The 13,970-nt window shown below is 36.5% G+C and overlaps 1 protein-coding gene across 1 annotated transcript in view; it reads right to left on the reverse strand.

Annotated features, from left to right (window-relative positions):
- Positions 1-13,970, reverse strand: part of LOC139734027 (plexin-A4-like) — a 61,168-nt gene that overhangs the window by 4,351 nt on the left and 42,847 nt on the right. The window contains exons 23-36 of the mRNA XM_071644833.1: positions 12,973-13,115; positions 11,233-11,354; positions 10,540-10,605; positions 9,728-9,802; positions 8,889-8,955; positions 8,366-8,512; positions 7,080-7,233; positions 6,513-6,622; positions 5,120-5,225; positions 4,368-4,453; positions 3,574-3,663; positions 2,366-2,535; positions 1,579-1,726; positions 130-270 (exon numbers count right to left, since the gene is read on the reverse strand). Coding sequence (XP_071500934.1) covers positions 130-270; positions 1,579-1,726; positions 2,366-2,535; positions 3,574-3,663; positions 4,368-4,453; positions 5,120-5,225; positions 6,513-6,622; positions 7,080-7,233; positions 8,366-8,512; positions 8,889-8,955; positions 9,728-9,802; positions 10,540-10,605; positions 11,233-11,354; positions 12,973-13,115 — 1,625 coding nt within the window. The remainder of the gene's footprint in view (positions 1-129; positions 271-1,578; positions 1,727-2,365; positions 2,536-3,573; positions 3,664-4,367; positions 4,454-5,119; positions 5,226-6,512; positions 6,623-7,079; positions 7,234-8,365; positions 8,513-8,888; positions 8,956-9,727; positions 9,803-10,539; positions 10,606-11,232; positions 11,355-12,972; positions 13,116-13,970) is intronic.

Genomic DNA, 13,970 nt, shown 5'->3' on the forward strand with positions numbered 1-13,970 from the left:
AGAAATTGAGGTTGATACATAGCTCACTAAAGTCAATACATGAACTGACCCCCCAAATAAAAAAAAAGAATAAATAAATAATTGAAAATGCAGCTGCCAGGTCAACCAAGTAAGTATAAAGCTACATGCCTGTCCAATCCTGTCATACTCCACATGCATTTCCCTGTCTGTTGGGGTAAACCGGCTGGCAATGTTCCGATAATACTCGCTGATGGTTTTGATGTAGCCAGGAAGATCTTTTACAAAGAGGACACGATTCAGGGAGGAATCCTGCAGTGTGGGAATTAAAAGGGAATAATAAGGGTTTATCATCACAACCTTTGGAGAGTTTTGGTGATCAAAATATCCATGTTGACAAATCAGTGTCCAGACTTTGGGCAGACCAGTGATTGTACAGTAAACAAAAATACATTGGCATTGTGATTTGTCTGCAAATGGGCAATCAAAGCAAAAAATTCAGATGGCAAATAATCAAGCCTTCTCGACACTACAAACTATTAGTATGAGGTAGAGAGTATTCATTTATCAATGATACTTGAAGTATCATCAGTATGTAATTTAACTGATTGATTCTAATTTCTGATTACTTGCACTATTTGTTAAAACTCTACTTTCTCACTTTGGCATTATCATATCAATGTCATTTGAAATTTCAAAATTATTAATATGAAGCCAACACTCCTCAACTATTTCATATGCAATCTGAATTCTTCCATTCTTCAAATATCCATACCCCATTAAACCAGATTAAAACACACACACACACACACACACACACTTAATCTTCCATATTTTACAATGACCCTATCCTTTGGAATACACTTCTTCTATCAACTAAAAACAGTAAGAATGAGAAGGTTTTATAAACAATTCCTCTTTGATGGAATGTACCAGAAGTAAAGCCTAAAATGGGTATATACTATGTCTCCTCTGTTTCTTCTTTTCTCCAGAATAAGACCTGGTATCTTCAATCCTTGTTATAGTTTCACATGAATTTGTTCGATATTTGCCCTTGATAAAATGTAATAATAATCATAAGGGATCATTTCAAACAAGCTTCTTGTTTGGATTTGATGATCTTATCATTTAACACATTGTGGGATTTTGATATTTGTAAACTGCTAACATTTGTAAATGTGCCTTCAAATTGGAAATGAATAGTTTTCCCTCATAATAACCAAGCACCGTTGCATAAGCTTTGCAGTCATGAGCAAAGTGGCATTTCCAAGGTTTGGAAAATTTTTGTAGTTGCAGTAACAATAATATTACAAGTAAAATGATAGAGAAGTGTACATCAGCTTCAACATTCCACATCAGTATTCAATGCCCAAGTTCAATGTTTATGTTCATACATGCATGGTCAAGAGAAAAAAAACAAAAACACAGACAAAGCGTTTCTCAGCAACAAATTCCATTTTCAGGACAAAATAAATGCAGTTTCAATCTTTCAGATGAGCCAGCAAAACATCAGGTACATGTACTAAATCAACCTCATCTATAGACATATGTCTCATGTTATTTGCTGTTGGAGATTGGCTTTTTTCTTGGTCAACTGCATGAGTAGTGATCAGTGCATACCTCTTTCTTCTCAGGGATGACCTTCTTGAAGGCGTTGTCCAGCATGTTGGCCAGGACCGAGACACTCTGGTCAGCACAACGAGACTGGCGCATGTCAAACACGTAGGAGGGATGGGTCAAGGTGGTCACCCAGTAGTGTAGAGGAAGACTTTTAGTGATAGATTTGACAAAAAGATAAGAATATAATAGTGACAATGAACAATCCACTACAACGTATTGGTCAGCACAGCATAACCAAAGCATGTTCACACATACCAAAAGATATTTTTCTCTAGAACAGTGATAGCAGTGTGTGAATCAATTAGTGGTGTGGAACACTTCAAAAGGAGAAAGAAACATGCATATGTATCCAGATACATTTGATCTATCAAAAGAAAGAATAACATTCACTTTTTCTTCCATTTTTTTTTCAAAGTCAAGACAGAAGGAAACTCAAAATTTCACATTTCAACATGATGATGTGATTTGTCCCCCTGAAACTGCTTTAACAGATAAACACATGCAGAAGTAGATTCCTAGCCATAAACTTACTGTAAATTCTAATACTATCAAATAGTAAAAAGCTAAAATGATCAAAATTTCATTTAAATAGAAACTTTGAAAAAAGATCATGAACTCAATTAAAATTCACAGTTTGCTGAAACACTTATACTGCAGAGAGTCACATAGTCTATTCAATGAGATGCCTTGGCCTTGTATACTATCCTAGGCTATTTTTCTATACATAAAAATACATCATAATGACATTGTTTTCTTTGCAAATTATTCAGCAATTCTAAATTCTCACCTGTTGCTCTTCCAAGCCTCAGCACATTCTCCAATTTTCTCATTCCCACCACAATGCTGACCAGCCATCTCGTCAAAGAAGTCAAACAGGTATTTGATAGTGACCGGCGTCTCCTCAGGTTTATTCAAGATGGTGGAAAGGAAGTTGTTCAAGAAGGGCTCGATTGTTTTCTGTACCAAAATCATGTAATAGCCAGTTAGATCTCTAATTTAGTATTGATAGTGAATAAGGGCATGACCAAGAAAAACAAAACAAAATGAAAACAAACACACACACACAAAGAATGTCATTTATATATCTATTTCATTTTTCAGATTCTGATCAAATTTCAAGCAAGGCAGTACATAAAACTGTTCTGTAGTAATGAAGTACACTGTATACAATGACAGTTAAAAGATCTAATGTGTGTATACTTTACGCATTAAATAACATGACATTTTCTTACAACATTACTGTGTATGAATGTTTCGAAAATAAAGCTATCAAGAGATTTTTGATAAGTATTCAAAACAGAAAATTGCACAGAAATATCCCTTAGACAACGATATTAGCATTTACAAGTGTACTTTAATATGAAAACAGCTTAGCATTTACTTTAATATCAAAACAGCTTTATTTGATAATGTAATTCATAGAAATAAGGAGTGATTAAGTTGGTTTTAATATTAGTAAGTACTGAGACCAGGGGACATTTCCCACAAAGAGGCTCTGAAGTACAGTGTCTATTCAAGCGCTTAGGATCTTTACCAAACCGTGCTGGCTGTGCGATGAATGGGACAAAAAACAGGAAGTAAACCACCAGAGTAACAACAATGAAGGGATTATTAGATTAAACTGAAATTAAAAATGCCTCATTAACACATTCTGTCTATAATTAATGCCAACTTTCAAAGCAGTAGCACTATCCTTTCAAAAGTTATTAGAGTTGAAAGTGAAGAGTGTGGACAAGGTTTTTCAGAAATGAAAAGGGGATTCTAAAGACACACCTTATCACAATATTCTACCAAAAATGTTCAAGATAAACTGGTAAAAAAACACACTTTCCTGCCCGTTTTATGATACCAAATTTTAGCATAATGTAAAAGAAGACCCGCTCTTTCAGAAAATATGAAAAAGTCAAGTTCGGCTAGGTTGACCCATTTCACTTATTTTCAGTCCTCACGCAAAATCAGTGTGTGCGACTTTATGTTCGTTTTGAGCATATGTACCTTGGTAACCAAGAGATGGGGAGCAGAGAACTCCTTGTCCAGCTTGGTCCTGGACTGAGGGGCATCTGTGTTCATCTGCTCCTCTGGAACCTTACAAAAGACAATCAACAAATCTGAAGTTTTATTCCAGCCCAATCACCAAAACAAAACATAAAAAATTCAGGACTATTGTATTCTATCTAGTGTCAAAAGGTATCTATCTAGATATAAAATGATCTTCACCATCAAAAATTTACACATTATGCAGTACAATGTATGAGCCCGATGAGGGCTCCAGACACCCATGTAATATTCCTATACTTCATTTAATACTAGATCATGTAGTATGTTGTATTAATGGTCTCCAATAGCAGGGCTCCAGTCTGGTGGCTTGTTTGGGACACTCAAAATTTGAAATTTTAGTGGCCAAAAAAAGGAAACATAAAAAAAGCAATTTGAATCTCAGTTGCCCCAGTGGGCAACATACAGTTAATCTCCCAGGCTATTTGGTGGCCCAGCATCAATCTTCAGTGACTCCTGGTCGTCACGCCACCACTTAAAGCCCAGCTATACCTATAATATACATAGATGCTAATATTAATTTGAAAACAAACTAACACCTCTTGCAATGTATAGGTCAGCAAGATACTCAAATGATAATGATGAGTTAAAGTTTTATCATTGCCACTTTTATATGCATTTATTACATTTTAAAACATTTAATTTCTTTCCCTTTATCCTCGTCATCTCATCATTTTCTTCAATAAAATAATTCATTATTGCAGTTGACATTATTGGTAGACAGAATCACTTACTAGATGCCACAAGCGATAGCCTCCTTCACGTGTCTGAATCTTGGTGTAGTCTCTAATCCTCGCATCATTTTGTCCCTGGCCATCATCTTAGGATAAAGAAAACAGAAAAGTTAATATCCTCACCACCTCCTCCCTTCTTTCCTTGGCAAATAAAGCTTACTTCAAAGCCTAATAAAGTTGACTGTCTTCAAATTTCTAAGTTTGACACCTCTCACATTCTGACAAATTCTAAGCTTTGCAATGATACCTAATACATCAAACTACAGAAATACACAGAAGTCACTCTATGAAATTGACATTTAACATGTTTTGTTTTTTTTTATATCAGCCTTCAAGTTTAGATGCAGTAGATTTTGCTGAATACAAAGCATTCAAACATGATATTGTATGTCAAATATTCAATTTTCTTCAGGGGCGGATCCAGGAATTCCGTAAAGGGAAGACGCCATTACAAAATTAAAGGGGGGGGGGGGGTGCATGCACATGCGCATATATGTACATGTACTGTGTCCTGTGAACCAGAACATGTACATGTATGCATGCATGTTACATTTTTGTAGGGTCAGAGTGACATTTTAATAGCATCTTGTAAAATTTGTTAATAGCAACAGACTCACAAAATTCGACAAAATTAAAAAAACAAAAAACAAACTTTAAAAAAAAAAAAAGATATTGCATAATATACAGTACCGGTAAATTTATCAGCATGAATGTTACAGTTGTATGTAATATTTTATAAGGCTAAAACTCACAGATATGAAACATGAGGGTATCCACTGACACTGGCTGGTAGTTTCCACTCCGGTTTTCAATGGAAGCAACTTTCTCAATCAATGCCACACGGTTGTTATCAGTAACCTACCATAGATGGGAACAACATACAGTCTATTGTTTTCTTTCAATCAACACATACAACAGTGTAACTAAACTTCATTCAAGTACATAATGTATGTTGCCAAGGAATCAATGTATAAGTTACCACTTGATTGAAATTCATGAATATAATAACTAAAACTATGGCACATAAAATTAAGCAAATATATTTTACGGTGAAAAATTTGAGCAAATGTTCTAACCTATTTCACTTTCTGTCCATTAAAATTGAAGTGCTGGTAATTTGCAGACTTAATCACTTTTAAGAGCAGTGCCAAAAAAAAAAGAGTATGGGAGGATGATATGAGTTGAGTACTATACAGTGTGATGTAATTCAGATACATTAACCCATTGAGGACAGGCTGATTTTACTACAACATGCATTTCCCATAGACACTTGCCTGAGTATACTGTGCCTGAGCATACTGTTGCTACAACATTAATTTCCAATAGACACTTGCTTGAGTATACTCACGACTCTTCCTCAATGGGTTTAAGGATGATTATAAAAATGTTCTTTCCTTCCAGACAGATCATTTTCAAAGTATAATCCAATCTCATACTAGTACTTGATTTTATAAAGGTCTTTGAAGGTGATAATCTAAGCTAGGCATCTACTAGAGACTTGCCTGAGTTCAGCAGGAGGTATTTAAGATATATCATTGTCCCTTTGTGGATACTTTCAAAACAACTTTGACATTGTAAATAGAGTGCATCTGACATGCAAATGGCTTATGACTATGGCTGTTCAGATGAAATATTCATGTTTACACTTGATCTGTCACTATGAAAGCTTACAAAATTGACCAACATACATCTTTCCTCCACTGTATAGTAAAGAAATAATGACAAATCTTACGTTCAAATGCAAACATTTTTTAGTAAATCAGTATTATACATTGGTAAACACAGCAAAGTGCGCTGGAGTTTAGGCATTCAAACACTACAGGCTTCCATAAATGGACATGAAGGGTCAATTCAAGATGCTATTGGAACACACTTCAGAAAAGAAGAGAAGTTTCAAGTGTCACGCCGTTCCATACGAGAACCTGGTGGCCTGTTTATCAAGTCTATGTGGATTTCAAAATTCAGAATGGAACAGGTTTATCATTTAGATTTAGACCTTTCAGTCATATTTCAGTCATAACTGACTTCAAAACATTTTGTAATTTTTCTGGGGTTTTGTGTATGTATAATCAACCTTGAGATATACAAACATATGATTATACAAATATATTCCAAGTGTTTATAATACGGTATGTGATAACATACCCCCATGGTCTCTATAGTGTTGACCTGGACAGGCTTGCTGCTGTCAGCCGGGGTGTTGAAATCGTCTTGGTCCCTCAAAAGTCTCTGCTCTCCTCCTGGATGGTACCACACTTTAAGCAAAATAGGGAAAAGAACACATGTTAAAATGACTATTTAGAGCTATTAAAAACACAAACTGTAGCTGTTTGTTACACTCTCATTGAGTTTAACATACATTTAGTCACTTGTGCTTGGGCATAACAAATATGGTCACAATGGATTTTACATATATTTGGAGAGCCAGCAAGTCAGTATTAAGTGTGTTTTTAACATCAAGCCTGTACTTCCAAGCACAAAAAAAGTTCATGATTCTATAAAAGTGGGATTTTTTGCACATTTCGCACAACCAGAAGGCACGTTGCTCAAAGGAAAGGCATGCCAATCTTTTTGCCTGCCATACTTTCCAGTAATTAATAACCGTATTCCACAGGATGAGAAACACACTAAATCATTCTTACCTAGTCATGCGTTAAAAATTACTTGTGTGAAAATATAGCTGAAACAAACTGGCTGTACGACATTACATACTCAAATCCATCTCATGGGCTCTCTTCTGATTGACAACGTGCCGCCTCCGGTACGCCGCATCAAGGATCTTTTGCTTGGCTTGGGTGATACTGTCAACATCCAGGACCTTGACATAATACTCGTGTTTCCCGCTGCTGCCCACCACAGATAGATTCTGAATGAAAGAAGAGATTAATTTAAAGGTCCTGTTTACCTTTGGGAGCAGAGATTTTAAAAATGATATCACTTTTGATGCATATGTGTAGGTCAGTTGTGTATCACAAAACATCATACCTTATACAATTTTTGCAACAAAGCCTAAAATATAAAGAGACATCACTATTTTTCTCATTACACCATAACTGTAGACGGTTTAGTTTGGAAACATTTTTATTATATCTATTGTTCACATTTTGTATATGTAGCAATATCTAACATTGATTATACTGTTTCAAATTTTTACATTGGTTGCTTCTATCCCTAACTCACATTTTTGAACTATTTTGAAGCAGTAATGCTGGGTTTTTGTTCCATCTGCAAATGGTAAATAATGGATTTAAAGCTTGGTCAATGTCAATAATGTCAATAAAAGAAAACAAAATGAAATAGGCCAACTGTTCTTGAGGAGGTTGTAGGGATGGGTATTACACAGGGCTGAATTATTCATGTGAAAGTTACAGATGCTTCAAGAGGTATAAAGTAACATTGATAGAATCAGGTGAGAAGAAATTGTTGCCTGAATGGCATGGTGTTATGATGGAAAACGTCAATATTTCCAACACAGTCAGACGACTGTAATCACTAGAGGAGAGGAATACTCCTTATCTGAGAGAAGAAAATCTAAAGTATACACGAAATCATTACAAACCAGAATATGGCCAACCTAAAAGAACATGAGGCAGTACTATAAGCAGTTGACAATACAATTTTCAGTCCTCCCTACCTATCATATCTAAATATTAAATTCTTCTAAAATGAACAAATCTACCACAAGTGTTTCTTTCACACAGGTAATTTGCTTTTGTTATCCTAAAGGTAAATGCTGATTATTTCCATATCCATATTTCAAAATGATGAAAAGCTGTTATAAGTAGTTATACATATAACAACTATTTCTGTAGCCTGGCTGACCATAGTATATCTTATACTGGCTTTCCTGCTGAGCAACCTTCTCGAATATCTTGCAGTCACCACTGTAGCAGTCAAAGGTTTAAAGCTTTCAATCTGGCTTGTCTGGCATTACTGCTACACCTCACTCATGCAAAAGAGTCAGCAACAATTATGGACAGACAATTGTCCGTTCCTACCACTTCCTGGAATTCCACATCCTCCTCCAGGAGACAGTCAAAGTTGAGGGAGAAGTATGACTGCCCGGTGACGATGTCTACCGGTCCTTTCTCACACTGGATCTTGATGGACTGGTACAGCAAGTACAGAGACTGGGCAACGTGTTTCTACAAACATGAAAAATTATGATGGAACGATCTGATTAGAATGACTTTAATGGGGTGCACAGCTCAGGAAAAGATACAAATAAATGCAGCAGTGAAAATGATAATTGTATTTTTTTTTTAATGTATTGCATAACCTGAGTGACTTTATAATTAATATTTCAGCAAAGAGAAAATATGAGTTTAAATTGATGCTTGGCGCCCCCCCCCCCCCCTTTAATTTTGTAAAGGCACCCCCTCTTCACGGAATTCCTGGATCTACCCCTGAAAGTGTACAACAAATTTAGAATGATCATTTCAAATCCACTGATGCTTTGATTAGAAAAGATGCATGCAAATCTGAAAGTCATTAAAAAATGGAGAGATGATTGACACCAACCTTCAAGAAGCCAAACATGCAGAGAGAAAGCCAATTTGACAAGAGCTTCTCCAAAATAGTCTCAGTCCTGTTTGATGCACAGAAATGATGAGAGAAAAAATAGGCAAGAAAAATTGTTGACTATGAACATAAATGAGACAAGAGAAATGTCACCAGTACCAGAAAAGTTATGAATTTGCTGTTGTCCAGCATCTAGTCATACCATGACACTCTTAACATAATTATCATTCTTTGACAGTTGTATCACTGCAAATAAAATGTAATATGTGCATACATTTCACATTGAAATTCTGTGTATGGAGAAGAAACATTGCAAGCCGAGACACAGAAATATATAGTGGAAGAGAATAGAGTACCAATGCTGGGGAGCTTACGACAGAACAAATGACATAACCAAGAGTTTAACCTGTTGAGGACTAGTCCTGAGCATACTTGTGCAGGTGTCCATGGGAAATGCATGTTGTAGCAAAATCAGTCCGTCCTCAACAGATTAAAGTATGGAACTGGTGCAACAGTACTGAATTAATCGGCATAATCCAAGTCAATGAATGGAGCAGCATTAGAATATGTTACAGAAGTTTGTACCACACTTAGAGCTACCAGTAAAGCCATGACACAAAAAAAAAGCCTGTTGATGAATACTAAAGGATATATATACAGTATCCCTGATGAAATTATGTGCATAGTTTCCATAATCACAGAACATAGCATAACCATTCATTAGCTTTATAATACCAAACAGACCAAGCCAATTTCAGTTGAATTTCCAATACAGATGAGCTTCTACTCTAAGAAGCAGGTTTGTTCATCAGCTGAGCATAATTGTGCACAAGTCATACCTTCTGAAAAGTGACCTCATGTTACCAGTATCGGCACTGTCTGCAATTTTCTCCTCAAGAAGAGTCAGCAAAATCCTGGCATTTAGAGGTGAGAGATAAATTAGAAAATTAGATATTTGCAGTAATTTTGTGATCATGGGTATAAAGTAAGATGGTAAATTTACAAAAATCGAAGTAAACTGTACTGACTTCATGGAAAATTTATAAAAACTAGGTTTCCTCGTGTCTATTTCAAGTCACACTTCATCAAGCACAAAGTGAAACTATGCAATCAACACGATAACACAGCGCATGCAAGACATGACTGCTTAAGCTCTGATATGGATGTACTATAAAATGTTTCAATTATATATTTTGGATACCAGCTTTAATAACAGTTATAATGTAGTGGGCAACCCATAGAGCCTAATAAAATTGATTACATTTTTAAAGTTGTTAGCACAGATTTCATACAAGAATTATGCAGACTACAAACTTTGAAATAATGTGATTATACTTTGTCCAACTTCATTTCCACAGCCTTCAATTGACCGTCATGGTAAGAAAGCTGACAACCAAATGAATTATGGTTTTCAAAACTTAACAGTTTTGGAGTTGGTGGGTCCTCTGTAACATCTACAAGGATTTTTCAATCTTGTGGCAAACTAGGAAACAAAGCATTTTTAATATGTTATTATGTTGTATGAATTCAAACGAACCGATTCAGCAAATCATATGCTCATTGCTACATTTTGCATGTTCTATATCACTGCCACCATGTAAAATGTGCTTCTTAAAGTCAGAATTAATTCTCTGTACTGATTACAACTCACTTTGTGAAGTATTCAAATTTTCCCTCTGACACAAGAATGACTGTGATTAGTGAGGCAATGTTGACTCTGAAACATGGAGATACAAAAAGTATGAGGCTGACGTTAATGTCACAATCTGAACAAATGAAATCAAAAGCACATTTATTCAGATAAACAAATCACTGGCATCAGTTAAGACCTTCAAATATTGTTCCCTTTTCTCTTTTCACTAACATATGCTGTGCTATGAAAGTGTCGTAAGGGAAAGATTACATCCATGTGTAAAAGTTAAATGGACATGTAAATACATACAATGTACATGCATATTCTGATCATATATTTCCATTCCTTCAAATATTTCCTGTAGGCAAAAATTACTGGTAGCTTACATCTAACACTAAAATAACCAGTTGATTTGTTTTTGTTTTGTTTTTTCTCTCTCTCTACAAACTGGCCTGTAAAGTACCATCATATACAAGGAAGCATAAATACATTACATGTGTATACAATGCACAATGTAGGCCCTACATTAGCTCCAGTGTGGAAAATAATTGGAGCATACAAAGCATATATTGAACAAGACCGGTCTGAAATATCATGCAAATGACTTTATCCTATCCTTTTTTTCACTGACATGTAACAACTACTTTACACATTGCACAGACTGATACATACAATACATACGAAGAAAAATATTCATATGGAAAAGCTAACCTGTCTCTGCGATGTGACCTCCTTTTGTCTTCTAGTTCATGGATGAAGTTGGTCAAGAAGTCTTTATTGCCGAGCTGCCTCGAGAACATTATCATGGCCCTCTCCAGATCAGCATCCAAGTACTGCATTAGTAATAGAATTACAAAAAATTCGCAAAATGCTCACTGTTTCATCCAGCGCTGCAGCTATTTCATCTCATTATATTTTTGTACATAAAACTACAAGAAATTCTTGACAGAATTCGTGACTTGATGGCTATTTCAGCTGTGTTTGTTTGTTTGTATCATTTTCATAGCAAAAATCAATGTATTCCATACAATAAAGTAAAAGTTTTACAAATAGAGCTCAATAAAAAATGGAGAAAATACAAAAGGAGGATAGCCCATTATCAGCAGTGACAATGATTAAATGATTGGTCCTATTTCATTAAACAAAATGTTAGGATAGCAACTCTTGCTGGAAGAGTAACTTCCAATAGCAACAGCCAATCAGGAAGCCCGATTCTTGTCATTACCATGACAATTCTCGCTATCGCCAATGACGTAAAAAGTACCCGGATGTTGATTTAAGCGTCATTTACGGTGCATTATGGGATAGTCCGGTAGCAAAGTCACTTCCGTTCGTACGCGCGTGATACGTGACTAATGCTATTTACACACATAACCGACTGTATTCTATGTGTACTTCCAGTTTTCTCGACTTGAATTACAGCTTTAATATGATTTGAAATTTCTCCACTCTTAAGAAATTGCTGTTAATACGACTACTGGTTGTTGCTGCGAAGCTGCCATGTGTTGTTCGCACGACAATAAATGAAAGAAATCTGCAGAAATAGGACCCTTACTGGCATGCGAGACGTGACGTGGCCGCGTGGGTGAAGTTTGCGGGTGACTCCACAGCGCAGTACGTGCACGCGCGACTTACTAGAAGTGGTAATAGCACTAGGTAGTAGGCCTACATACATTGTACGTACTTACTTGGAAGAAGTTGCTTCGGAGACAGGATAAGTTCGAGATCACTGTTCGTTCCCGATTGTGTTCGCGACATTTCGACAGAAAACAAATTAAAAAAAAGATGGGCATTCCATGACGATATTGTATATCCAGGTGGGTGAATATTTTCCAGCATATTTTCAGCGTATGCAGAGATGACTGATCTGTGATGCGTGCACATCGATCGCATGATCAAGCAGTAGAAATTCTACGCTATACCGTACAGGTACCGGTATGTGTTTAATAGCTTATGCGCTGCGTGCAGTGGTGCATGCTAATGCAAGGCCGGCCGCCGGCGGGGACTACAGTGTACGAGTATGACAGGCCTGGCCAATCGCTGGCTCGGGCGGTACAGCGGCCTACTGTACTAGTATCCGTGGTCGGCGCTGCGCTATAGGTAAGGTACACGTACAATGTACGCGCACGCTAGCGTTGTGCAAATTATGCCTCACGCCAAGTGCACTACATCTTGACGAAAAAGCCACATCCGGGTACTTTTTACATCATTGGCGACAGCGAGAATTGCCATTCCAGCAAGAGTTGCTATTATATACAAATATATATATATATATATATTTTTTTTTTTTTGGGGGGGGGGTTGTTTTGTTTGTTTGTTTGTTTGTTTGTTTAATGAAATGGGGCCCTGGCCTTCTATGAAGAGCAATGAAAGAGTCAGTAACCACACGGGCAAAGTTATGGTTGAAGAGTTTTGAAAATGCACTTTTGTGACTTTATGAATTGGACTTACTTCGGGATCTGATGTGGCAGGGAGGACATCGAGTCCGGAGAACAGCATGTTTCTTGTGTAGTCCTGAGTGTTGACAAAGGGAATACCCAGACCTTTGACCTGTTCCTCTACTTCCGACATATCAGCTTGGAGGTCATGGAATGCTGTTCAAGACATGCATAGTCAAAAATATTAGGTCATTTTCACTTCAGAAAACCTATGAAAAATTATGCCATAAAGTCGCATGCTATTTCTTTTCTACATGGCACAGTGTGAACCTCCAGTTTTCTGAAAGAGGACAATGTAATACATGAATTGCACATATGGCTATATCTTTACATAAGCTACAAAATATCTACTCTTTGCAACACGTGTAGTAAGGTACTAGTAACACGCATTTACACCAAGAAAAAACAATGATTGAAAAGACAAAAGTAGATACATAGACCGCAATAATATAAGTTGCATGTGATGACTAGCACAAATATAATTTGTAAACCCAACCCTACCTCATCATTGTCCTTCATCTTTACCTAGAAAATATCAAAAACTAAAAGAAACATCTCCAAGTGTATATCCTGTAGACCATAGTTTATACAGGCCTCTAGCAATGGTAAAATCTTGAAATAAAAATATCACTGAAGGTGATTAATACCCCCGCCCTGTGACGACAGTCTTACCCAAGGAATGATCTTTCCTTGATCTTCTGCCATTTAAATGCCGTTACCATGGCAACGCAGCTTCCGACACGTCCGAAAAATATGTCTTGCACATCTTCCCACCAAGACTATTGTGTGTGCCACATTTCATAAGCTTTTGTCAAAAACTGAGGAAGTAGTTCAATCCACAAGATCTTTCCTTGATCTTCCGCCATTAATATGCCGTTACCATGGCAACGCAGCTTCCGACACGTCCAAAAAATGTCTTGCACATCTTCCCACCAAGACCAATGTGTGTGCCACATTTCATGAGCTTCAGTCGAATACAGAGGAAGTAGTTCAATCCGCAAGATCTTTCCT

This window comes from Diadema antillarum, unplaced genomic scaffold (assembly GCF_040938485.1).
Source record: "Diadema antillarum isolate AM-2024a unplaced genomic scaffold, OU_Dant_1.0 seq00000507_RagTag, whole genome shotgun sequence".
NCBI classification, from domain to species: domain Eukaryota; kingdom Metazoa; phylum Echinodermata; class Echinoidea; order Diadematoida; family Diadematidae; genus Diadema; species Diadema antillarum.